A 26,606-nucleotide genomic window follows, 5' to 3' on the forward strand; every position below is an offset into this window, starting at 1 on the left:
TCCCACGCACAGAGAGTATTGCACCTACTTCGGAGGCATCCACCTCCAGGGTAAAAGGAAGGGTCGGATCAGGTTGGCGAAGGACAGGAGCTGAGGTGAAGAGGCGTTTCAAGTTGTTGAAAGCAGTCAGGGCAGTATCAGTATCTTTTGGCTGGTAAGGGCAGTGAGGGGAGCGACTGTAGAACTGAAGTTCCAAATGAACCACCAAAAGTAGTTGGAGAACCCAATGAAACATTGGAGTTCCTTAACCTTTCTGGCGCAGGCGTTCCGCTAGTGACCCACCTTGACAACATCCGGTGAAATTGCAGAGCGCCAAATTCAAAAATAGTCATTAAACATTCATGAAAAATACAAGTGTGCTACATCGTCTTAAAGATTAACTTCTTCTTAATCCAGGCGCTTTGTCAGATTTCAAAAAGGCTTTACAGCGAAAGCATACCATGCGATTATCTGAGGACAGCGCCCCACTTACAAAAGCATACAAACATTTTACAACCAAGTAAAGGAATTACAAAAGTCAGAAATAGCGATACAATTAATCACTTACCTTTGAAGATATTCATATGGTTGCAGTCACAAGAGTCCCAGCTACACAATAAATGTTTGTTTTGTTTGAAAAAAGTCCCTCTTATATCCCAAAAACTCAGTTGTTGGCGCGTTTTGTTCAGTAATCCACTGGCTCAAAGGTGGTCAAAACAGACGAATACATCCTAATAGTACCAGTAAAGTTCGTCGAAACATGTCAAATGATGTTTAGAATTAATCCTCAGGTTGTCAATTGTCTAAATAAAATCGACAATAGCGTATTCAATTGAAAGGAAAAACAACGAAGGGCGCAAAATCGGTCATGTGCGCAAACCAGCACTGCATGATTCCACAGTCCACTGAGAGAAAGGTCTCACTCTTTTTCATTGTTCAGAAAACAAGCCTGAACCCATGTCTGCAATCTGGGTCCTAACCCATTAGATACTCTATAGGCATTCAATTGAAAATACCCACATCAAAAAAATCCTGGATGGATTTTCCTCAGGTTTTCACCTGCCATATCAGTTATGTTATACTCTCAGACATTATTTGAACAGTTTTGGAAACTTGTGTGTTTTCTATCCAAATCTATCAATTGTGCATATCCTAGCTTCTGGGCCTGAGTAACAGGCAGTTTTACTTCTCATCCAGACGTCGAAATACTGCCCCCAAGACATAAGAAGTTGACGGTGGTGAGATTGGGCCAGTTTCTGATGGCGGTGACTTTGTTCTCATCCATGCTGACCCCGCCAGGTGTTAGTACGAAACCAAGGAAGTTTAGCGAGGTTACATGGAAGGTGCTCTTTTCAGTCTTCACATGGTGAATGAGCTGTTGAAAAACCTTTTGCACATGCTGTATGTGTTCCTTCAGGGAGTAAATCAGGATGTCATCAATGTAGACAATGAGAAAGGGGTTGATCGTATCCTGGAAAACCTTGTTCATAAAGGATTGGAAGACGGCGGGGGCGTTAGTAAGGCATGACCAGGTATTCGTAGTGCCCTCGTGCAGTGATAAAGGCCATCTTCCATTCGTCGCCTTCACTTATACGGACAAGGTTATATGTACTTCACAGGTCGAGGTTTATATAGATGTTGGTGCGGCCTATTTGTTCAAGGGTCGCTGGGATCAGAGGAAGAGGGAAAGTTGTTGACCGTGATGTCATTCGGGGAACAGTAATCAATGGGGCGGCAGGGTAGCCTAGTGGTTAGAGCTTTGGACTAGTTACCGGAAGGTTGCAAGTTCAAACCCCTGAGCTGACAAGGTACAAATCTGTCGTTCTGCCCCTGAACAGGCAGTTAACCCACTGTTCTTAGGCCGTCATTGAAAATAAGAATTTGTTCTTAACTGACTTGCCTAGTTAAATAAATGTTACATTTTTTTTTAAATACATGGTCGGAGACCACTGTCCTTTTTTCCAACAAAGAAGAAGCTGGACTCAGTCTGGGAACAAGGACAAATTAAACCGTTTGAGCGTTTCATCAATGTAGTTCATTGCCTCATTTTCCAGGATAGATAGGGGGTAAACATGGCCCTTCGGTGGGGAGTCCCCTAGGCGATGTGGTGGCAGAGTGGAGGCCTTGATTTTGCTGAAGACATTCCAGTACTGGGCATATTCAGATGGTATGATGGGTGCCACTGCAGAGGTAGAGTCCTCAATGGTGGTGGCTCTGCAGGGTAGGTTGAGACAACTAGTGAAGCAGGTGGAAGACCAGGACAGTAGTTCACCATGTAGATGGCAGGGTCGTGACAACGTAGCCAGGGGTGTCTGAGGATGAGTGGCTGTTTGGGGGATGCGAGTTCCATGAGTTGAATGTTTTTGGTGTGGAGGACTCCAATCTGGAGGGTGATGCTCTGTGTCAGGTGCGTAATGAAGCCCATGCCCAATGGCTGCCCGTCCAGGGTGTTAATCCTTAAGGGAGGGGTGACAGGTGTTAGATCAATGTCAAGCTCTTGTAATTATATTGATCACCAGCTAGTACATGCTGCTCCCGAATCTATCAAGCCCTCTAAGTATTTAGTAACCCCCTTCACGGTTATCAATACTGGGATGGAGAATTGCTTCTGGGAGATATTTAGAAATAAGGACACGCCTACTTGCATGGCAGCGGAGAGACCCTTCTCATCTCTCCGTTGGGGAGAACAGTGCAATGGCTGAGTAGATGATCTTTCCCTCCACAGTATAGGCAGAACACTTCTTGGATCCGTCTTTGATGTTTGATACACGGGAGGGTAGCATTGCCCAACTGCATGGCCTCTGGCAGACTCGGAAGGAATGACGGAATCATGGAAAGGTTTCAGGTTCCTGGTTACAGAGTTCTTTGGTGGTTTTTGGCGACGAGGTGGTCGATGGAGATGGACATAAGAATGTATTGATTTAAATCCTGAAGGTCACCTCTACAGGCCAGCTCCGCCTGAAGTTCTCTGTTGAGCCCTCTTCGGTAGACGTTAAGTAAAGCAGCCTCTCTCCATCGAATCCCTTTAGACATGGTGCGGAACTTGAGGGCATAGTCGGCAGCTGAATTGCATCCTTGTTGAAGTTCTATGAGAAGGTCTCCTTTAGGACGACCAGAGGGAGAGTGATGGAATACCTCTTTGAAGAGGGTGTGGAAATGGGTCTCGGAATCAAGTTCTGTGCTGTTTCAGTCCATATGGCGGTGGCCCAATCCAGGGCTTTGCCTGTGAGTAGAGACACAACACAATCCACCCTGTTCTTGTCAGTGGCGAAGTAAATGGGGTTGTGCTCAATGTAATTGCTGCATAGCATCAGAAATCCCAGGTGAACCGTCAAATTTTTCAGGCATGGATATGAATGAAGGAGGGAATTGGAGGGGTAGGGATAGGCTGGTGGAGAAGATGGCAGATTTCCTTCATACACTTCTCTTGCTGGGTTAGGCACCGCTGAATCCATTCCCGGTTTTTGGGTGAGGTATTCTGTAATGAATACTCAGGGAGAAAAGGTGTAGATTCACGTGCAGAGCGCGGCAGGTGTTTATTTCGCCTTCTCAGAAGGAGGGAATCGTGATCACAGGCAGGCAATGGTCATACACAGGTAGGCAAACAGGCAGGTGAATCAAAACTAGGATGGAAGGCTATAACTGGTTCTCACAAACGAGCTAGGAAAAGGCTTTGTAGAGACAAAACGAACAATACCTCACAAAGGCACAAACAGAATGAACTGAACTAAATAAGGAGCTGATGAGACCAGGTGAGTAATTAACACCGGTGAAATCAATGGCTACGTTCAAGAACACAAAGAAACAGAACACAAGGTTGACTAAGAAAATAAATATAGAACCCTACAGGTAGAGTCTCCTCAGTGGGAATAGGCGTTGTCGTGCCTTCTTCATGACGGTATTGGTGTGTTTGGACGATGATAGCTTGTTGATGATGTGGACACCAAGGAACTTGAAGTTCTCAACCTGCTCCCCTACAGCCCCGTTGATGAGAATGGGGGCGTGTTCGGCCCGCCTTTTCCTGTAGTCCACAATCATCTTGTTTGTCTTGATCACGTTGAAAGAGAGGTTGTTGTCCTTGCAACACAGTAGGCTGTCTCATCGTTGTCGGTGATCAGGCCTACCACCGATGTGTCAACGGCAAACTTAATGGTGTTGCAGGGACTATTAGTTGCATGGACTGATAGTGTTTAACTTGATTTTTGAATGACTACCTCATCTCTGTCCCCCACATATCTGTAGGTCCCTCAGTCGAGCAGTGAATTTCAAACAGATACAACCACAAAGACCAGAGGCTCCCTAATGCCTCGCAAATACGGGCATCTAATTTGAAGATGGGTAAAAGAAAATGTAAAAAACAGACAAGACATTGAATATCCCAGTGAACATGACGTTATTAATTACACATTGGATTGTGTATCAATACAACCAGTTACAACAAAGATACAGGCGTTCTTCCTAACTCAGGAAGGACACTTTAATGCTATGAAAGGAGAAAACTGAGGATGGATCAACAACATTGTAGTTACTCCACAATAATAACCTAATTGACAGAGTGAAAAGGAGGAAGCTTGTACAGAATAAAAAATATTCCAAAACATTCCAAAACATGCATTACTAAAGTAATACTGAAAAAAATGTGGCAAAGCAATGAACTTTTTGCCCTGAATACAAAGTGCTATGTGTCACGCTGGTATGAAGGATTTGTAGACAGGCACAGGAATACACAATCTGGGTTTTTAATACACCCAAAACAAGCACTGGGACGTACCCAAACAAAAGAGCGAGGGAAACCTCGAAGACGACAAGGGACGAGACACGTAATAGACAAAACACGCAGCACAGGCTGAGACAACGCATAGGTACTCACTCACACGACCAAAGGACATGGGAACAATAATCGACAGCCCGATGGGGAAACAAAGGGCACATTTATACAAACACAATCAGTGAGTAATTGGAAGCAGGTGTGCGTAATGACACAGTTCAGCGCAACCTAGAAGACCGGTGACTTCGACCTCAAACAGGTGAGCAGAATAAGCAGCAGTACTGGGGGGGATCTGTGACATTATCTTTGGGGCAAATCCAATACAACACATTACTGAACTCCACACTCCATATTTTTAAGCATAGGAGTTTTTCAGCATAAAATAGAAACAGGCAAATTCCTAGAGGAAAACCTGGTTCAGTCTGCTTTCCACCAGACACTGGGAGATGAATGCACCTTTGATAAGGACAATAACCGTGGTACAGTTTTGACATAAATCTGCTTGAAAATCTATGACAAGACTTTAAAAAAAATGGTTGTCTAGCAATGATCAACAAGCAATTTGGCAGAGCTTAAATAATTTTTTAAAGAATACTGTACAATTCAGATGTGCAATGCTCTTTCAGACTTACCCAGAAAAACTCACAGCAGTAATCGTTGCCAAAGGTGATTCTAACAGGTGTGTGAATACTTATGTAAAATAGATATTTCTGCATTTCATTTTCAATAAATTATGTTTTAAAAGTGGGTGACAAAAATAATACATTTAATCCAGTTTGAATGCAGGCTGTAAGACAACGATGTGGAATAAATCAAGGGGTATGAATACTTTCTGAAGGCACTCTACATTCTGGTTGTCCATTCTCAAAAACATACAGGCAAATGAGACACAGTACAAACTTACCACAATACATGGCTCCTAGGGGTGCGAACGTTTAAACATTTTAACAACATTAGGTATTTTTTCTAAACGTTAACAATCCCTAACTGAAAAACATTTATTTTTAACTTTTAACAAATTAAAATCATAGTGGTAGTTTTGTGATACTAACAAGCCTTTATCATCATAAAGAGAAACATTTTAAGTAAACAAATACCTAATGCAACAATGCATTAACATTAGTTGGAGGAGATATGCAGTACAGGTACAATGCTGAAAGGAATGACCCAACCCGCTGCTGGCAGGACGGAGTGGGAAAAGCACAGCGCTGATTACAGAAATGATTGAAGTTGATATGCAGCCATTGTCAATGGTAGAGGATGTTGTCTTCAATACCCATATCTAGAACCAGATTTGTTGTCTATGAACACGCTGTCATACATTCCTGCATCAAGCCATCACATTGATGAGAAGTGGGACATGAAGTACTTACTGACATCTGAGAACATTGAGTCGAGTACAATGAGCTCCGTCTGGTACAATTTCCACAAGTTCCCACAGCCACAAAGTCAAAAATTAGCTATATCGTAAAACATTTGGTCTTAATTTAAGGTTAGGGTTAGGCATAAGGTTAGCAGTGTGGTTAATGTTAGGGTTAAGGTTGGGTTTAAAATGACATTGTAAGTAGATAAATTGTAGCAATATAGGCAGGATTTTTGACTTTGTGGCTGTGGTAACTAGTGACGACCGGTAAGTAGGTAGTAGTCAAGAACACGGTAAATTGAACTGCATTGCCCCCTAGCAGTCATACACAGAGCCACATCTGAATTGTGAACTTGAGTCAATTTATATTTGTTTTTAAAACATTTGGGGAAAAAACTATATGGCAGTTTAAACATTAAGAGGAATTTTACATTTGTCACATCCCTACCACCATGGCTACCACCACATACATTCTGCTTGCTCACTCTCACAAAACAAAAAAGGCAGACAAATAAATTGATCCAGTAATTCCCACAGCTAGCTACATGAACACGGTTGGGGAACGATCAGGACTTACATTCTGCTTGCCCACGATGTTGTCGAAGGGCAGCTCGGGACTCCAGGAGCCCTGGTTGAAGGTGGCACTGCTGACTCGTCGGTCGGTGCTGGTCGCCTCCTTCATGATGTCCTCGGGCAGCGTGAGTAGGCTCTCTTCGGGCTGCTTGATCAGGTACGTCTCGATGTTGTGGCGGCGCAAGAATTCATTGCGGTCCTTGCCATGGCCTTCCTCTACCTCGTAGTCACCATTCAGGCAGTCCAGGGACGCCTTGGAGATGTGGATTCGTCTGAGGACGAGGTTTTCATTAGATGGCCAGTACGTACACTTTACTTTGATATGGTCTATGCTGCTCAAATTGTCAACAAACTATCAACTGAACATCTGTTGATATGAAATTGCTTGCAATGGTTACAGTTAGGGTGAAGGTAAGGGTAAAGGTTAAGGCTAGGGTTAGGCTTAGTGGATAGATACTGTAGGGGACATTTTGTTGACAGAACATCTACAAATCATCAATTTGGGACTATCAAAAGAGTGTGATACCGATGACCATGCTGTCAAGTCACACTTGCCTCTATCGTTACATTTAATGAGCAATTCAATTGCATAGGTTGTTAACAATAAAAGTAACAGTAAGGTCCAGAATGTTTGATTTGTCTGCTGGAGGCAAGAAAAACACATTTTACCATTATTTGGTTGTAAAATTAACAGCTCCTGAACAATACAGTCAAAACGACTAATTTCCAATTATTCCATTCAAAACAATTTCACACATTTAAGTGTATCATCGTAGATGTCACTCCCTGATCTGTTTCTCCTGTCCTTGTGCTTGTCTCCACCCCCCTCCAGGTGTCGCTCATCTACCCCACTTATCCCCTAGGTATTCATACCTGTGTTCTCTGTCTGTCTGTGCCAGTTCGACCAGCATTTTCTCAGCACCTGTTTTTCCCCGGTCTCTCTTTTTCTTGTCCTCCTGGTTTTGACCCTTGCCTGTCCTGACTCTGAGCCCGCTTGCCTGACCACTCTGCCTTCCCCTGAGCCTGCCTGCTGTCCTGTACCTTTGCCGCTACTCTAGAATATCGACCCTTGCCTGCCGTGAGCTGTCATTTGCCTGCCCTTGTTGTTGCAATTAACATTGTTACTTCAACACGAGTGTTTGGCCTCCCTTGATAAAAAAAAACATAAAATAATAGCCAATCAGTGTTGAGCTAAATTGAGTGAGCTCAATTGTGAATGGTCCTGGTGCCCCCCAAAAAGTTGAATTGTTGCATCTCGTTGTGTCGTTGTCCTCCGGTGGCTAGCTAGCAAGCTAAAATTGCCCCTTTCCCAAATCTGTACTTGCAGTTTTACTTAATTCCCTGTACTGGCCATGAATTATAATGCAGATTTGGATCCAACCATAAATTCATACATTGTGCCCTGGGCCTGAGAGGGTAGAAGTTCAACATGAAGCTAAACTATATAAACAAAAGTATGTGGACAACTGCTCGTCGTAAATCTCATTCCAAAATCATGGGAACTAATATGGTGTTGTTTCCCACTTTGCTGCTATAACAGCCTCCACTCTTCTGGGAAGGCTTTCCACTAGATGTTGGAACATTGCTGAGGGGACTTTCAGCCATAAGAGCATTAGTGAGGTCAGCACTGATGTTGGGTGATTAGGCCTGGCTCGCAGTCGGTATTCCAATTCATCCCAAAGGTGTTCGATGGGGTTGAGGTCAGGGCTCTGTGCAGACCACTCAAGTTCTTCCACACCGATCTCGACAAACCATTTCAGTATGGATCTCGCTTTGTGCACGGGGGCATTGTCATGCTGAAACAGGAAAGGGCCTTCCCCAAACTGATGCCACAAAGTTGGAAGCACAGAATTGTCTAGAATGTCATTGTATGCTGTCGTGTTACGATTTCCCTTCACTGGAACTAAGCGGCATAGCCAGAACATTGAAAAACAACCTCAGACCATTATTCCTCCTCCACCAAACTTTACAGTTGCCACTATGCATTGGGGCAGGTAGCGTTTTCCTGGCATCCACCAAACCCAGATTTGTACGTCAGACTGGTGAAGAGTGATTCATCACTCCAGAGAATGCATTTCCACTGCTCCAGAGTCTACACCATTCCACCCGACGCTTGGCATTGCGCATGGTTATCTTAGGTTTGTGTTAGGCTGCTCTGCCAATGGAACCCATTTCATGAAGCTCCCGAAGAACAGTTTTTGTGCTGACGTTGCTTTCAGAGGTAGTTTGGAACTCGGTAGTGAGTGTTGCAACTGTGGACAGACAATGTTTAGTTTACGCGCTACGTGCTTCAGCACCCGGCAGACCCGTTCTGTGAGCTTGTGTGGCCTACCACTTCACGGCTGAGACATTGTTGCTCCTAGATGTTTCCACTTCACAATGACAACAATTACAGTTGACCGGGGCAGCTCTAGCAAGGCATAAATTTGATAAACTGACTTGTTAGAAAGGTGGCATCATATGGCGGTGCCACGTTGAAAGTCACTGAGCTCTTCAGTAAGTCCATTCTACTGCCAATGTTTGTCTATGGAGATTGCATGGCTGTGTGCTCGATTTTATACACCTGTCGGCAATGGGTGTGACTGAAATAGCCAAATCCACTAATTTGATAGGGTGTTCACATAGTAGCCTAGGCTAACGTTAACTAGCTGTCTCATCGTTCCCCATGAAAGGAAGTTAGGCAAGCAAGTATTTTAGTCAGGTAGCCTAGTCTAGGACAACAAAAACTAAAAGAGTATGACCAGACTGATCACTAGGAATAGACAGCGATTTTGGACGTTTGAAAAGGTCCCCAGAACGTCAATATATGCCTTCCTCAGTGCTCACAAAAGAAAAACTATTGCCCTACACTGGGAGCTAACTTGTGATGCTCGGAGCTGGAGAGCACTGCTTATACCACTCCACTAGGAAATCCTGGCCAGCTAAACTCTTCTGATGCTGGGCCAATTGTACACCACCTCATGGGTCCCCAGGTCCCGGCCGGTTGTCGCACTGCCTGGGATCAAACCCAGGTCTGTAGTGATGCCTCAAGCACTGCGATGCAGTTCCTTAGACCGCTGCGCTACTAAGTAGGTCAAACCACGAGAATACTTGATGATACTTGAGGGTAATTGTTTTTTTAAGCCTTCTCCAAACCATAGCCCTGACCTAACCACTCAGAATGAATACCTTCATTTAACCCTTTGAGTTGGTTCTGTTTTAATCCTGTAACCACACAGAGTGAATGCATAAAAAACAGATGTTCATCCATGATACGTGAAATTTCGAAAGGAAACTATGAAAATGTGTCGGTATGACAGTTTTGGCAACATGGCATGCCGTTCTTCTACCAGTAGGGTGAGTCGACATGTTTTTTCTACTTACAAACACACACACACACACATAAAATGAGTGTCATGGAAGTTTTTGAAATCTTTAAGTTGTCACTGTATTAGACTAAGCATAAGTGATTTGATGACTTTAAAATGTTGAACTTTAAATGGTGCTGGAATAGCAGAGGCAGATTCTGTTTCCTTCGCCACTTGCGGTAAATCTCTGTGGTTCTAAATCAATAATTGTTTAGCAATCCGAAAATGTCGGAAACATGAACTTGACCATGCTGTAGGTCATCTAAATGCAATATGTTTTGTGGACTTCATCCGACAGATGTTGCACTCCGGTTTTGTGATGAAACAAATGCTAGATTTATTCTGCCACTGTGTGTCTGTTGTCTTCTTGTTGTCTCTGCCTTATATATGACAGTGGCATATGAACTAACGGGTTATAGATAAAACAACGCAATAATTACAACACCCGTTCCATTTTTTTCCTGGCTTGGCTTCCCCATTGATTTTACCCATGCATCAATACTGGGTTTGAGACAGAAAGCTGTTTTCTAGAATGTAGTAGCAAACAATGTTTAACCTAATAGACAGATCAACTACAGGCCCTCACCTAAGAGGGTATCTAACCACTCCCCTTTTGCATTTTATATTTAGTCCTGTATCTCCGCAGTGCAACGATACATAGAATATTTTGAGGAATAATCCTCATTATAAACATATTACGCAATTGAATTACATTAAGCGCAGAGGAAGGATCATAACCCACTGTCATCATAAATTCCAACAGCAGATGTTGCTTGAAGCTTTAGATTCAACAACGATAAGTATAGCCGCATCACATTTCCTTGAGGTGAGGAGCAAAATGTCCAAATATAACCCCCGGCTTGACTTCCCCTTTAAATTGTAGATTTCATCCAAAAAAAAACATGTCACCAAAAGCCAATCACATCCAATGTCCCTTTGCTGGTAAACCAATCGCGGTAAAAGTCTTTCTAAAGGGCACATGGATTTCATCCCCACTGTAGGACACTCATTTGCTGATGGACTTTCTCAGGGGTTGGGATAATCGCACACTGCAGGGAATTCCCTCGAGGCCGGCCAAAAGGGATGCACTGTATAGAGTTTTCGCAGAAAAAGGTTATCTGGTATTTACCATGAAATAACTTGGCAAAAAATTATACTTTGGACTCATTCTGACATTAGACCTTTGAGACCCCCCCCCCACACACACACATTCTATGATGCATAGAACCTAATACGTTGTCGGACAATAGGCCACAGAGACTTTGAATACGTGAAAATGTAAATGTGTGACTTGTGTACTAACTTTCCAGTTTTCCGTACTGGAAAGTGTTATGTTTGTGTATTTGTATGCTGATGTCACAAAATGAATTTCCATGTAAATGGACAATAACGTATATTGTATCATATGGAATTATAGAGGGAAACTCATCTGTGGTTATGGAATAGCAGATGTCTATGGAAGTTTATAGATGTCGAAATTCAATTTGAAATGCAGATTGGATATAATACTTTCATAGTTGTCATCTCACCCAGGGATCCCCCCTGACTCCAGCTTGTTGGCGATGTCCACGTCCCACGACCACACGTCAAACTGCCACTTTCTCAGTCCCAGCACCCCACACAGGACCGATCCCGAATGGATCCCGATTCGCATGTCGATGTCATGCTTTGTGCGTGATCTTACATATCTAGAGGGAGGAAATAAACAATATGGTATCTATTTATTTGTGGACCTTCTTTACTGTTATCTTTTCCAGTAGACTATAAAGGCAATATTATCCTATATAATCACAATTGCTTTCAAGTGCATTTAACAAAGTCACAACACACTTTACAGAAAAACAACACACTTTACTGAAAATATGAAATCATAAATATAAGGTAATAAAGTAAAAACTAAAAAACTAGTTATCTCTGATATTTTTAATTGTGTTGTGGGTAAATATAAGATACTAAACCTTATTTTTCCCGTATTTAGCAAACCATTTGATTTGGCACAATCACTGTGACTGAAACAACATTACTTCAAATTATCAATGGAAAAATAAGAAAAATTCATTCAGTGTTCCAAAATTCAACTGGAAATAGTCCCATTTTATGTTGTATATTGTGATAAAACTGAATAAAGTCAACAATAATCGATTTGTGCAGCATTATCTCACCTTCTAATACCTTTGTTTATAATTTCATACGCCATATAATTAATGCATTACTAATATTTACAGTTTCCACCACAGTGTGAAAAATAACAATATATTTCCAAACCCATTTCCATACAATTACAATATGGCAAGTCTCATTTCATCCTATTTCATGCCTTATAATAACTATGATGAATGTGAGCTGACAGGCACTCAATGATATTCAGCCCAGGTGCATAAATCAATAGGTTTTGAAGTTCACCCTACCATAGACACCGATGAAATTGTTGTAGCTGTGGCTGCTGATAAAGTTTGAAAATGCTTGTTCTGCGTCCCAAATGGCACCCCTATTCCCTATATAGTGTATGTCTTTTGACCAGGGCTCATAGTGCACTACTTTTGACAGAGCCCAATGTAGGGAATAGGGAGCCATTTGGAATGCAGTGTCACCAGTGGCACTGATGCTGCAGTAAAGGGGCCATCAGCCAAGAGGCTCTTAGCGAGCGACCTGCTTCTTGTTTGCCCTCCATTCTCTAAAAGGATGGTTGGCAGATTCATTCTAATGGTCTACTACATCACTCTAGTAGCTTAGCTCACTCTTAAACGCACACACACGGACACACGCACATACATGCGGACACATACTGTGCATATCTCCCTCTCCATTTCTTTCTTTCCTCTCTCTCGCCATCTCTTCTGTTTCAAATACTATCTCTTTTCACATATGCTCTGGCAGGACAATATCAAACAAGAGGACAAACAAACTGCCTATTTACCAGAAAAAGATACCTTTACCCTTAAATGTATATAGAGTGGCCATCGTTATCCATTACATACGCATAGTCAACAAAAATGTTGTAAAAGCCTTTGAAAATACTTTTACCACTATGTGACAATCATTGTAAGACTCAGTATTATATATTTTTCATTCCAAATACAAACATACATACAAACAACAACTTACAGATGTACACACATTTTTACGTTTAAATTAAAAAATCATTAAATGTTATCTTTGTGGTAATTATGGCAGATTAATTGATTTCCAAGTAGACTTTTTTTCCAAGATGAGTGATGAGAAGAGAATCGTCCAGCCCATTAGGAATTTTTCTTTAATGAGTTGGACGAGAGGGATTTACTCCAGACACCCGAACAGGCCATCATCCCCATCATTACCAGGTGAAAGAGACAGAGGTTTCGCGGAAGGAGATCGGGGTGCCTTGTAAGGATCAGGCAACGAGTGGCTAATCTGCCTTTGCCATCGGTACTATTGGCTAACGTACAATCGCTGGATAATAAAATGGACAAGGTTTCTCTTTCGGTTTCTTCCTAGGTTCTGGCCTTTCTAGGTGCTTCTACGCTTGCTGTTTGCGGTTTTAGGCTGGGTTTCTAATCAGCACTTTGTGACATCAGCTGATGTAAGAAGGGTTTTATAAATAGATTTGATTTGAGTTGCTGACTCCAAGGAGCGGGACACTAAGCCGGAAGCTTATAAGAAATCCCGCTATGCCCTCCGACGAACCATCAAACAGGCAAAGCGTTAATACAGGACTGAGACCCAATCGTATAACACCGGCTCTGACACTCGTCGGATGTGGCAGGGCTTACAAACTATTACAGGCTACAAAGGGAAGCACAGCCGAGAGCTGCCCAGTGACACGAACCTACCAGACGAGCTAAATTACTTCTATGCTCACTTCGAGGCAAGTAACACTGAAACATGCATGAGAGCATCAGCTGTTCTGGGTAGACTGTATGCTCACGCTCTCCGCAGCCGATGTGAGTAAGACCTTTAAACAGGTCAACAGGTCAATTTGCATACCTCCCAAACAGATTCACAGATGATGCAATATCCATTGCACTCCACACTGCACTTTCCCACCTGGACAAAAGGAACATCTATATGATAATGCTATTCATTGCATTCACTACAGCTCAGCGTTCAACACCGTAGTGCCCTCAAAGCTCATCATTAAGCTAAGGATCCTGGGACTAAACACCTCCCTCTGCAACTGGATCCTGGACTTCCTGACAGGCCGCCCCCAGGTGGTAACGGTAGGTAACAACACATCCGCCACTCTGATCTTCAACAAAGGGGCCCCTCAGGGGTGCGTGCTCAGTCCCCTACTGTACTCCCTGTTCACTCATGACTGCATGGCCAGGCAAAAATCCAACACCATCATTAATTTTGCAGATGACACAACAGAGGTATGCCTGATCACCGACAACGACGAGACAGACTATAGGGAGGAGGTCAGAGACCTGGCCGTGTGATGCCAGGACAACAACCTCTCCCTCAACGTGATCAAGACAAAGGAGAAGATTGTGGACTACAGGAAAAGGAGGACCGAGCACGCCCCCATTCTCATCGACGGGGTTGTAGTGGAGTAGCTTGAGAGCTTCAAGCTCCTTGGTGTCCACATCACCAACAAACTAACATGATCCAAGCACACCAAGACAGTCGTGAAGAAGGCATGACAAAACCTAATCCCCCTCAGGAGACTGAATAGATTTGGCATAGGTTCTACAGCTGCACCATCGAGAGCGTCCTGGCGGGTTGCATCACTGACTGGCCTCGGACCGCAAGGCACTACAGAGGGTAATGCGTACGGCTCAGTACATCACTGGGGCCAAGCTTCCTGCCATCCAGGACCTCTATACCAAGTGATGTCAGAGAAAGGCCCTAAAAATGGTCAAAGACTCCAGCCACCCTAGTCATAGCCAGTTCTCTCTGCTGCTGCATGGCAAGCGGTACCAGAGCGCCAAGTCCAAGAGACTTCTAAACAGCTTCTACCCCCAAGGCATAAGACTACTGAACATCTAATCAAATGGCTACCCCCCTTTTACACTGCTGCTACTCTCTGTTATTATCTATGCTTAGTCAAACTAAAAACTCTACCTTCATGTACATAAACTTAGCAAAAAAAGAAACGTCCCTTTTTCAGGACCCTATAATTCATAAAAATGCAAATTACTTCACAGATCTTCATTGTAAAGGATTTAAACACTGTTTCCCATGCTTGTTCAATGAACCAAAAACAATTAATGAACATGCACCCATGGAACGGTCGATTTAAACACTAACAGCTTACAGACGGTAGGCAATTAAGTTCACATTTATGAAAACTTAGGACACTAAAGAGGTCTTTCTACTGACTCTGAAAAACAGCAAAAGAAAGATTCCCAGGGTCCCTGCTCATCTGCGTGAACGTGTCTTAGGCATGAGGACTGCAGATGTGGCCAGGATGCAATGTCCATACTGTGAGACGCCTAAGACAGCGCTACAGGACGGACAGCTGATTGTCCTCGCAATGGCAAACCATGTGTAACAACACCTGCACAGGATCGGTACATCCGAACATCACACCGACGGGACAGGTAAAGGATGGCAACAACAACTGCCCGATTTTACACCAGGAACAATCCCTCCATCAGTGCTCAGACTGTCCGCAATAGGCAGAGAGAGGCTGGACTGAGGGCTTGTAGGCCTGTTGTAAGGCAGGTCCTCACCAGACATCACCAGCCACAACGCCTGTGGGCACAAACACACCGTCACTGGACCAGATAGGACTGGCAAAAAGTGCTCTTCACTGATGAGTCACGGTTTTGTCTCACCAGGGGTGATGGTCGGATTTGCGTTTATCGTCGAAAGAATGGGTGTTACACCGAGGCCTTTACTCTGGAGCGGGATTGATTTGAAGGTGGAGGGTCCGTCGGTCTGGGGCGGTGTGTCATAGCATCATCAGACTGAGCTTGTTGTCATTGCAGGCAATCTCAACTCTGTGCATTACAGGGAATACATCCTCCTCCCTCATGTGGTACCCTTCCTGCAGACTTATCCTGACATGACCCTCCAGCATGACAATGCCACCAGCCATACTGCTCGTTCTGTGTGTGATTTCCTGCAAGACAGGAATGTCAGTGCTCTGCCATGGCCAGCAAAGAGCCCGGATCTCAATCCCATTGAGCACATCTAGGACCTGTTGGATCGGAGGGTTGAAGGCTAGGGCCACCCCCCAACCCCCCCAGAAATGTCCGGGAACTTGCAGGTTCCTTGGTGGAAGAGTTGGGTAACATCTCACAGCAAGAACTGGCAAATCTGGTGCAGTCCATGAGGAGGAGATGCACTGCAGTACTGAATGCAGCTGTTGGCCAGAACCAGATACTGACTGTTACTTTTGATTTTGACCCCTCCTTTGTTCAGGGACACATTATTCCATTTCTGTTAGACACATGTCTGTGGAACTTGTTCAGTTTATACCTCAGTTGTTGAATCTTGTTATGTTCCTACAAATATTTACACATGTTAAGTTTGCAGAAAATAAACACAGTTGACAGTGAGAGGATGTTTATTTTTTTGCTGAGTTTAGCTAGCTTAGCTATATTCCTAACTAGCTAACAGTGGCTAGGTGTCTAGCTAGCTTGTTGGCTACAAATAATCCGCACAGACAAAAGTTATCTTTGCTATCGTAAGTATCAGGCTTGTAACGTTAACAATATTTGTCATGGGCATACACTACACGATTTAACCACGTTGTTGCCATCCCAGACACATTTTCATGATCAGGGTGAAATCCTAGCTATGAACTTGGACTACTTATTAAGCATCGTTAAGTATTTCATATTTTTTGTGATCCACTTAAAGGATGGCTGTAGATTATTATTTTTATTTTTCCCACTGTCATTATTTGGGGTGGGGGTTCCACATTAATTTATATCCTGAGATTTTAGAGTATTCAGATTTCTTTTTTTTAAGTGGTCATTGAGTTTTCAATACTGGTCAGGTGTATCAGGAGATTATCTGAAAATGAATTTTGTTTACATGCATGTTTACCAATACCTGTTACATCTGGGTCCTGTCTTTCTGCAAACTGTTCAATTGCCAGTGTCTTGTGTCCTTTCTAAAGCAATTTCATCAGATAATGTATTATTTGTGCATATTTTTGCTTTAGGACATTTACACAAGATTTTTATGACATTTTTTATTTCAGCTGGAAAGTTGAAAGCTTCCATTGTTTTGAATAGAAAAGGCCATTCAAGACGGTGGAACGCATTTTCAGCATCAACAGACATTATTGATAAAACTATATCTATTTTTTGCATATTGTATTAAACTGAAACCCTGTTTTATTGATACATATCACGTCTGGTAAGTCTTTTGCCATTCTATTGCTTATAATCTTTATTATTTTAGTATTCAGTATCTAATATTCCTTCATGGGAGGACCTCTGTTTTTAGTGATAATTTTTTTGTCTGCTGATAATTGCCTCAGTTTATTACAGTATTATCAAGGATTTTTTATAGCAGACAAGCCTACGGTGTATCAGGAACCATTATGTTACAGATCCAAACAGCTTTGAGACAACTAGAAACGTCAACCCAGCGTGCTAGAACACAATAATTGCCACACATTCAACTGAAAAATCCTATAGGTTACTCAAACCTTTGCACGGCAACAAGTGTAGCAAGGCCTAAAAGTGGGCGTTTTTTTACCTGATTGTCTTAATCATGCTGAGGCCCATCTCTACACAGCAATGAGCGTGGTCCTGTCGAGGTTCAGGAAGACCGGACACACAGTAGTAGCAGTCTCCTAAAATCTTAATCCTCAGACAATGGTGCTCCTAGAAAAGAGTGAGAGTGAGAGAGAATGGAGTTAGACTGGAATCCATGGGAAACTCAGAAGGATCTTGATTTGATCAACACCTCTTGCTCCATGAGAATGCTTGAATAATCATTGAATTGTACAGGAATGTACAGTATACTCATGCATGCATTTGTTCACGGCAATGAGCAAGTTGTTTTGTCTTGCACCAGAAATGCCTGGACAACAACTTTGACTTTATAATAAAGAGACATTATAGGCCAAGCAGACTCTGTGCGTCATGCACAAGGACATTGACTCAACTCTGAATTAATTCCCTGAATTACGTTAAAATAACAGACATTCACGTAAACATTACGCTTGTCCATTAAACTGCACTCTATCTGACCTGTTTTTCAATCCAGTCATTGGACTTAATTATGGATATTACCCTTTGAAAGCATTGCATATTCCATTTAAATTCAGCTTTCTACACTGTATTTGTGTCATTAATGACAGCTCTGGGGCTTGAAAATGACACCTTAGTCAGAAGTGCAAAACACATTTCTATAATTGCATAGCACCATACCTGCATGCCTGTCATTCATTCAACATAAATTGGGACCCAAGAGTATTACTGCATTTGCATTCTTCTGTAGTATCTTAGCAAATTCTAGAACAAAGTATGATTATTCATGTCTCCTTGCGCGCAGATTTTTCCCTAAATGTCAGTTCTTGCCTTCATAAAGTCACGTTTGAAAATGAAATTAGCATAAGCATAAAGTAAACTCACATGGGCTAGACGGTCGAAGCGTGCAAAGAGCTCGTTCAACATTCGCACCAGCTCTTGTGCCGATAGCGTCGTCGAGAGGTTTGTGAATCCTTTAACGTCTGCAAAAAGAATGCTGTAGAGAATATGGAGAAGTCACATTGTCACCATTACACTTCAAAATATACAGATAGTTTAGTGAGAAAATAGTCAAAAGGGTACAGGTTTTAATTTATGTAAATCCAGATCAAAATGGTCCAACGTGGTCCCTCCTCGCTTTTGGATGAAACGTTAAGACAAATGTAAACGGAATCTCTGCCCCTCCCGAACTCCAGGCTATGCTCAAACCCTACACCCCGACCCAAGTACTCCATTCTGCCAGCTCTGGTCTCTTGGCCCTCCCACCCTCAGCTCCCGCTCATCCAAGTAAAAAACTCTTCTCTGTCCTGGCACCCCAATGGTGGAACCAATTTGCCTCTGAAGTTAGGACAGCGTAGTCCCTGCCCATCTCCTGAAAACATCTAAAACCCTACCTTTTTATCACCCCTGCCTCGTAATTTAAAAAAATCTATATATATGCCCTTTGTGCACTAACACTCACACTTGACTTTTTTCCCTCCAGCACTGACTTTATTGAGGAAAAATGTACTTACCATGACTGAGATATAAGGTTGTCTCACCTAGCTATCTTAAGATGATTGCATTAACTGTAAGTCACTCTGGATAAGAGCATCTGCTAAATGACTAAATTGTAAATGTAAATGATAACACATTATAAACTACAACCAAGATCACATTTATATGATCCCATGTTTATATGATTGACTTGGTTGAGATATTGCCTTCCTGCTTCTTTAAAAAAACGAAGGGGAACTGATTCTAACTGGAAACATAATTGAGACAACACAGGAGCATTATGGAACTGACAGCATTTTAATTATACTGAACAAAAATATAAACGCAACAGGTAAAGTGTTGGTCCCATGTTTCATGAGCTGAAATAAAGGATCCCAGAAATGTTCCATATGCACAAAAAGCTTATTTCTCTCAAATGTTGTTCACAAATTTGTTTACATTGCTGTAAGTGAGCATTTCTCCTTTGCCAAGATAATCCATCCACCTGACAGTTGTGACATATCAAGAAGCTGATTAAACAGCACGATCACTACACAGGTGCACCTTGTGCTGTGGATAATAAAAGGCCACTAAAATGTGCAGTTTTGTCACACAACACAATGCCACAGATGTCTCAAGTTTTGAGGGAGCGTGCAATTGGCATGCTGACTGCAGGAATGCCACAATTTTTGCCAGGGAATTGAATGTTACTTTCTCTACCATAAGCCACCACCAAATTTGTTTTAAAGAATTTGGCTGTATGTCCAACCTGCCTCACAACCACAGATGACGTGTAACCACACCAGCCCACGTCCTCCACATCCGGCTTCTTCACCTGCAGGATCTGCTGATGAAACTGTGGGTTTGCACAACGGAAGAATTTCTCGACAAACTGTCAGAAACCATCTCAGGGAAGCTCATCTGCTTGCTTGTCGTCCTCACCAGGATCTTGATCTGACTGTAGTTTGCTTCATGGAGGATTCCCGGTTTCAACTGTGCTGGGCAGTTTGCAGTATGACATGCGTTGTGTGGGCGAGCGGTTAGCTGATGTCAACGTTGTGAACAGAGTGCCCCATGGTGGCGGTGGGGTTATGGTATGGGCAGGTATAAGCTACAGACAACGAACACAATTGCATTTTATCGATTGCAATTTGAATGCACAGAGATACCGTGAAGAGATCCTGAGGCCCATTGTCGTGCCTTTCTTCTTCTGCCTCATTTTTCAGCATCATAATGCACGGTCCCACGGTCCCACAGTTTCTGTCATCCCATTGTCACCCCATTGAGTACGTTTGGGATGCTTTGGGTCGACGTGTACGACAGCATGTTCCAGGTCCCACCAATATCCAGCAACTTCGCACAGCCATTGAAGAGCAGTGGAACAACATTACACAGGCCACAATCAAACAGCCTGATCAACCCTACGTGAAGGAAATGTGTCGTGCTGCATGATGCAAATGGTGGTCACAACAGATACTGACTGGTTTTCTGATCCACACCTAGTATCTGTAACCGACAGATGCATATCTGTATTCCCAGTCAAGTGAAATCCATAGATTATGGCCTAATATATTTATTTCAATTTACTGATTTCCTTATAAGAATTGTAACTCAGTAAAATCTTGAAATTGTTGCATGTTGCGTTTATATTTTTGTTTAGCGTACTTTGCAAACTTCCCAACTTATAAGAGGTTTTAAAAATCTATTCTATTTGACTCAAAATTCCATGACGTACAGTAAGGCATTGTTGGATGCTGTTAAAAACGGACGACTGTAACTAAGGCTGAAAATGTCAATACAATCAAACTAACATAAGCAATGATCACAAGGTGGTTGTGATGTGGCTAATAGGCTAGCGCACATGTGTCAAACACAAGGCTTGAGGGCCGAATAGGACACACAAGCGAGTAAACTGTAAATTAATCAACAGTTGAATCATCTACTGCATGAAATTACAGTCTGATGTGCTTGCATCAGTGAATACAACTTCAATTGCACTGCTTTTATGTGTTCCATTTACAGCACGCAGCGGAGGTAAAGTGTACAGACACATGCCACAGTCTAGGTTAAGTTTTTAAAGCTTGACAATGAATAACCAAAAAACAAAACCTTCAACAAAACGCCATTCAAAGGAGTAACATGTAGTCCAATTTTAGCAACCTTTGAGCAATAGACTACAGTACATTGTGAGTGCCCCATGGTGGCGGTGGGGTTGTGGTATGGGCAGGCATAAGTTAAGTTTAAATGTTACACCAACATTTAGCTACATTTTTGTTATTTGGAGTTATTTAAAAACTTTTTGATTAAGGTCACATCGTATTATTCACATCTGCAAGCATAGTGGCAAAGGCTGGATAACTATATTTGTTTTAATATGTGAAAATGCTATATACAGCATAAGTGGACATAAGTGGATATCAAATAAAATAATGGCCAGTTTGGGTCGCAGTTGCAAGTTATTTTTATTTAAATAAAAATAGGCTGTCTGGCCCGAAAATGCATTGTGTTTTTCAATATGGCATGTGTGCTGATTGAGTTTGACACCACTGGGCTAGCGTATCAATTTATGTAGCTAGCTATTTATTTAGCAAGCTAAAGACACAGAGCCTAAAATGAGCTAGTTAGCCAGATGCTGGGAGAATGTCATGTCATTGGAAGAGTGGGTGGGTGACAGACTTTTCCCCCTCATATCGTTTTTAGGTGGCTACAGCTAGAGATGCTTGAACGAATGTTATCCACATTTAGCATATTTCTTAGTGAATGTATTTTGGGTGGACAGGAATGCAAGTTCCCATTTAGTTGTCAAAATGTGGGTTGTGACAAGCATGCATTGGCAGACAAGCTGCAGAGGACGCAGTCTACTATTCCCTATGGTTTATCAGTGCAATTTTTACAGACAACTAGCTGAAAAAGTTTGAGAGGGTTTATCTAATGTTCCCTCATTAGATTTTAGCTCATCTCGCTCTGGCTAGCGTTAATTGTTGTTGATGTGCATAGGCAACTGAACTGAGGGAGAGATAGCCTACCTTTTCATTGTTGTTTGAACAATAGGACTGAAGTTCCAAAATATATGAGGACTCCCGTGGTATTTACATATTTGCAGGAATCCATCCAGGTATATTTTGTGGCTTTTGGCCAATGCGTTTTAATGATCTAGTCGCACTGTTGCTACTGATCTAGTTGCACTGTTGCTACATACCTCTTATTTATACACTTCTGAAATATTTATGAAATGCATATTGATATATTTGGTAGCACTTATTTGTTTATCCCTTTACCTTCAACCCCATTTGATGTATGGAACGGATGTGGAAGGGACTAGGTCTACATAAGGGTGCAAATTTCAAGAAATTTTGATAAGCTCTGACGAAGGCCGATACATAAGCTTATTAAATATCAGTGATACTATCAAGAGCAGTGTGCGTTTTCCTTTTTCCTTACTGCAGTGTCTTTTAATTGTCCAAATCCACGGCCGCTTTCCCACTCTATATTTCTATACAATTTTCACAAATTACTGTACTTCATTCCCAAAAATTCTATGAATTTGTTGTGACGTGACTTTCATTAATAAAGATAGGGCTGATTGCTGCCCCCTTTGGGGTGATTGGGTGCCCATAGTAAACAGAAAAAAAATCTGTCAAAAATTGCTAATATATGCATATAAAAATTCTTATTGAATAGAAAACACTCTAAAGCTTCTAAAACCGTTTAAATTATGTCTCTATGTAAAGCAGAACTCTCAGGGCACTCATTCTCCCAAACTCTCTCTTGTCATCATAAAAGTTGGCCCAACTTTGACGTCATCGCCCCCACCCTTCCCAAGCACTTACAGTCCTGGGAACAGTTTCTATCTCTTCAGCGCGATGTCTGCTTTCAATGGGACTTCTCATTGCGAGAATCGCGCGCTCACGAGGGTTTTGGCGGGCCGAAACCTTGCGGTCACGCGAGAAAACAGGCTACTCTCATGCGCGCTCTGTCTTTGTTCCAAGATTGATTAAACGACTCGTGTGTTTCTCTTCGTCCTGAGAATTGCTGTGAAGCTAGATAACATGCTAATGCTGTGTTCTGAACATAGTTTTACAAGTTTAGTCGACATATAATATGTAATTTCGACGTTTTGGTGCGCACCCACTTGACTTTTGGCTGCATTTCAACCGAAATGTGTCGTGTTTGATCACCGAAAGACACAGACTTCCAAACTAAAGCTGTTTTTGGTAAGTATAAACCCTTCCAGGTCTACTGATGGAAGAACAGCAAAGGTAAGGGAATATTTATGTGTTTATTATGGGTTTCTGTGGACTCCGAAGTAGAGGAGCCAAAATGCTAATTCCTGAGCGCCGACTCATATTATAGCCTAGTGAACGAAATCTGTAACGTTAAAAATAAAAGTAACACAGCGATTGCATTTAGAAGAAGTGTATCTTTCTATACATATGTAGAACATGCATATTTAGTCTAAGTTTATGTTGTGTATTCCATGTTAGCTGACGGCATATGGCGGAGCTATCGTCATTTCTCCGGACATTTGAGTAGCATTTTTTTGAACATGCCGTCATTGTAAACAGATTTATGGATATATATAGCATATTATTGAGAAAAAAAAATGTACTGTGTAACATGTTATATTACTGTCATCTGATGAAGTTTCCAAAAGGTTAGTGAAATTATTTTTCTTTTAATCCTGCGTTTGGTGATTGCATATTTTGTGGAATTTGGCTATGGAAATTAGCTTGGTCTTCGGTGTGTCTTCGGTGGTGGTTTGACATAAATATGTGCTATGTTTTCGCCGTAAAACATTGTAGAAATCTGACTTGCTGGCTAGATAAACAAGTTGTTTATCTTTCATTTGAGCTATTGGACTTGTTAATGTGTGGAGGTTAAATATTTTTAAGAATATTTTTTGCGTTCCATGCGCCACATTCCAGCTGACGGTGGGAGGGCTGGTTCCCAATTGGGACTCAACATCCTCAACAGGTTAAATTAACCTGTTACATATCGAATCAACTAACTATGTTTAATTATTACTTGATTAAATGAATCATGTAACAATTAACTAATTAGGATTTGTGGCACCACGGAATACATTGGTTAACAAGTTACCATCTTCCGAATTAAACTAGATGATATGAGATAGATATTGATAACAGTAATTTATTACTGATTACCTCATATCAGTCTCATACCACTTGCATCTGCACAAACCCAAACTTTATTGATAATTCTGTACCACACAAATTGATTTATTTGTTTATTTACTAACTAATTGATAACACAGGATACACACACACACATGGTATGGGTTATTGATTAGAAACTTAATATGATGGAAACAGGTCTCTTGTGCACTAACGACAACATGACTGCTTAATTATCAAAAGAGGGAGGAGTAGAGAGGGGTATAGGGAGAAAGAGAGACAACACTTGTAACTATGCTCACAGTAACCCTAATACTTTAGCCTGAACCACCGCTCGTTTGTGGTAAAGAAATAATGGATGTATTTACGAGTTTGAATGTCTTCCTTTGTCGTGTATCTCTGTTGGAACCAGGCCTTCGTGAAAAGGGTTCCGTTGGGCCTTCTCTCAAATTAAGAGTAAGGCTCTAATTGTCCACAAGAGGTCACAATGTCCTTCTTCTTAGTTGTCCATGGCTTCAATGCCTTGTCCTGTTGTCTTAAGAAGGACTAACAGGATGGTGTTTACTTTCACCCATTCTGGAAGAGTGGTCCTCTGAAGACATCTAATCAGCCATGTCGATGATCCCCAGTAGGGTGATGAGAGCAGTCAACGACGATTTAAAGAGAGTAACAGGATGGTCCTACTTAAATGTACTTTCTTAGATACTGTACTTAGAATAGCTACTCAGCCGTAACATCGATTGTTAGAGAGGCTACTTTGTCATCCTCACCTCGTGTTGATTTTCAGGGTCATAACCAATCGAGATCTAAGCTGCAGCTTGAGTCCTTCTGGTCTGATATGTTCATTCTCAACTCATCCTTTATATACTCTGGTAAAAAGGGATGTTTCCATTATGCTGACACGCTATCTGCGGTCCCTCGGGCATGGCTACTTACTGGGCAAAGTATCATCAAAACGTGCTTTTAGTTTCCTATCTTAGCAAGGGGCCACTATTTTTATGTTTGGAAAAATAACATTCCCAAAGTAAACAGCCTATTTCTCATGACCAGATGCTAGAATATGCATATAATTGACAGATTAGGATAGGAAACACTCTAAAGTTTCGAAAACTGTAAAAATATTGTCTGTGGGTATAACAGAACTGATATTGCAGGCGAAAGCCTGAGGATAATCCAATCAGGAAGAGCCTCTTATTTTGAAACGTCTGTGTTCCTATGCGTGCCTGTCCTCCATTTAAAGGGATATCAACCAGATTCCTTTTTCTGTGGCATCCCTAAGGTGTCAACAGTCTTTAGACATAGTTTCAGGCTTTTATTTTGAAAAATGAGCGTGAAGGATCACATTGCGTAAGTGGAGAGATGGGGGCTCTCAGAGTGAGTTGGTGCGCAATTGAGTAAACCGGCCATTGTTCCTCGCGCTGTTATGGAAAAAGCTACACACTCGGTTGAAATATTATCGAATATATATTTTAAAAACTACCTGAGGAATGATTATAAAAAACTTTTGACATGTTTCTGTGGACATTATGAAGACTATTTGGAATTTCCATCTGCGCTGTCGTGACCGCTCTTTCCTGTGGATTTCTGAACATAACGCGACAAACAAGCGTCCGTATTTTGGGTATAAAAATAATCTTTATGGAACAAAAGGAACATTTGCTGTGTAACTGGGAGTCTCATGAGTGAAAACATCCGAAGATCAAGGTAAACGGTTCATTTGATTGCTTTTCTGATTTTCGTGACCAAGCTTCCTGATGCTAAGTGTACATAGTGCTATGCTAGGATTGCTTTCGCTGTAAAGCATAATCTCAAAATCTGAGACGACAGGGTGATTAACAAAAGGCTAAGCTGTGTTTCAAAATATTGCACTTAAATTTCATGAATAGGAATATTTTCTAGTAATATTATTTGACTGTTGCGCTATACTATTCAGCGGTTGCAGACGGAAATTATCCCGCTACAGGGATTGGTAGTTAATTAAAATAAGTATTCTCATCATCTTTGACATGTCCTACACAACAATAAAGGATAAAAACCTGACATATACAGTGTGTATGCTGTTCAAGTTACAATATTTTATACCATCACAAAATCAACATTACTTTTCCATAGATCATTCCCCACATCCGGATGCTAGAAATATTGTCCCAGTTTTCACTTTTGGGGCAGCAAAATGTCTCTGTAACTAAGAGACAATCCAATCACCACTACTAAAGAGCAGAAAAAGTCCTCTGCTGCATACAATTTATGACCGGGCGTGAGGTGTCACAAAACACCCCACATCAATCCCTCCTCCCCTCTGTGGGTGAAAGGGATCTGGTAGACGATGATCCA

At 41.9% G+C, this 26,606-nt stretch overlaps 1 protein-coding gene across 2 annotated transcripts in view; it reads right to left on the reverse strand.

The window, feature by feature from the left end:
- adcy8 (adenylate cyclase 8 (brain)) overlaps window positions 1-26,606 on the reverse strand; it is a 253,231-nt gene that overhangs the window by 79,691 nt on the left and 146,934 nt on the right. For both annotated transcript variants that reach the window (XM_024419923.2, XM_024419924.2), the window contains exons 4-7: window positions 18,547-18,658; window positions 17,666-17,793; window positions 11,560-11,718; window positions 6,688-6,955 (exon numbers count right to left, since the gene is read on the reverse strand). In XM_024419923.2, the coding sequence (XP_024275691.1) occupies window positions 6,688-6,955; window positions 11,560-11,718; window positions 17,666-17,793; window positions 18,547-18,658 (667 nt within the window). The remainder of the gene's footprint in view (window positions 1-6,687; window positions 6,956-11,559; window positions 11,719-17,665; window positions 17,794-18,546; window positions 18,659-26,606) is intronic.

The sequence above is a fragment of the Oncorhynchus tshawytscha genome, linkage group LG10, assembly GCF_018296145.1.
Source record: "Oncorhynchus tshawytscha isolate Ot180627B linkage group LG10, Otsh_v2.0, whole genome shotgun sequence".
Lineage (NCBI taxonomy): Eukaryota > Metazoa > Chordata > Actinopteri > Salmoniformes > Salmonidae > Oncorhynchus > Oncorhynchus tshawytscha.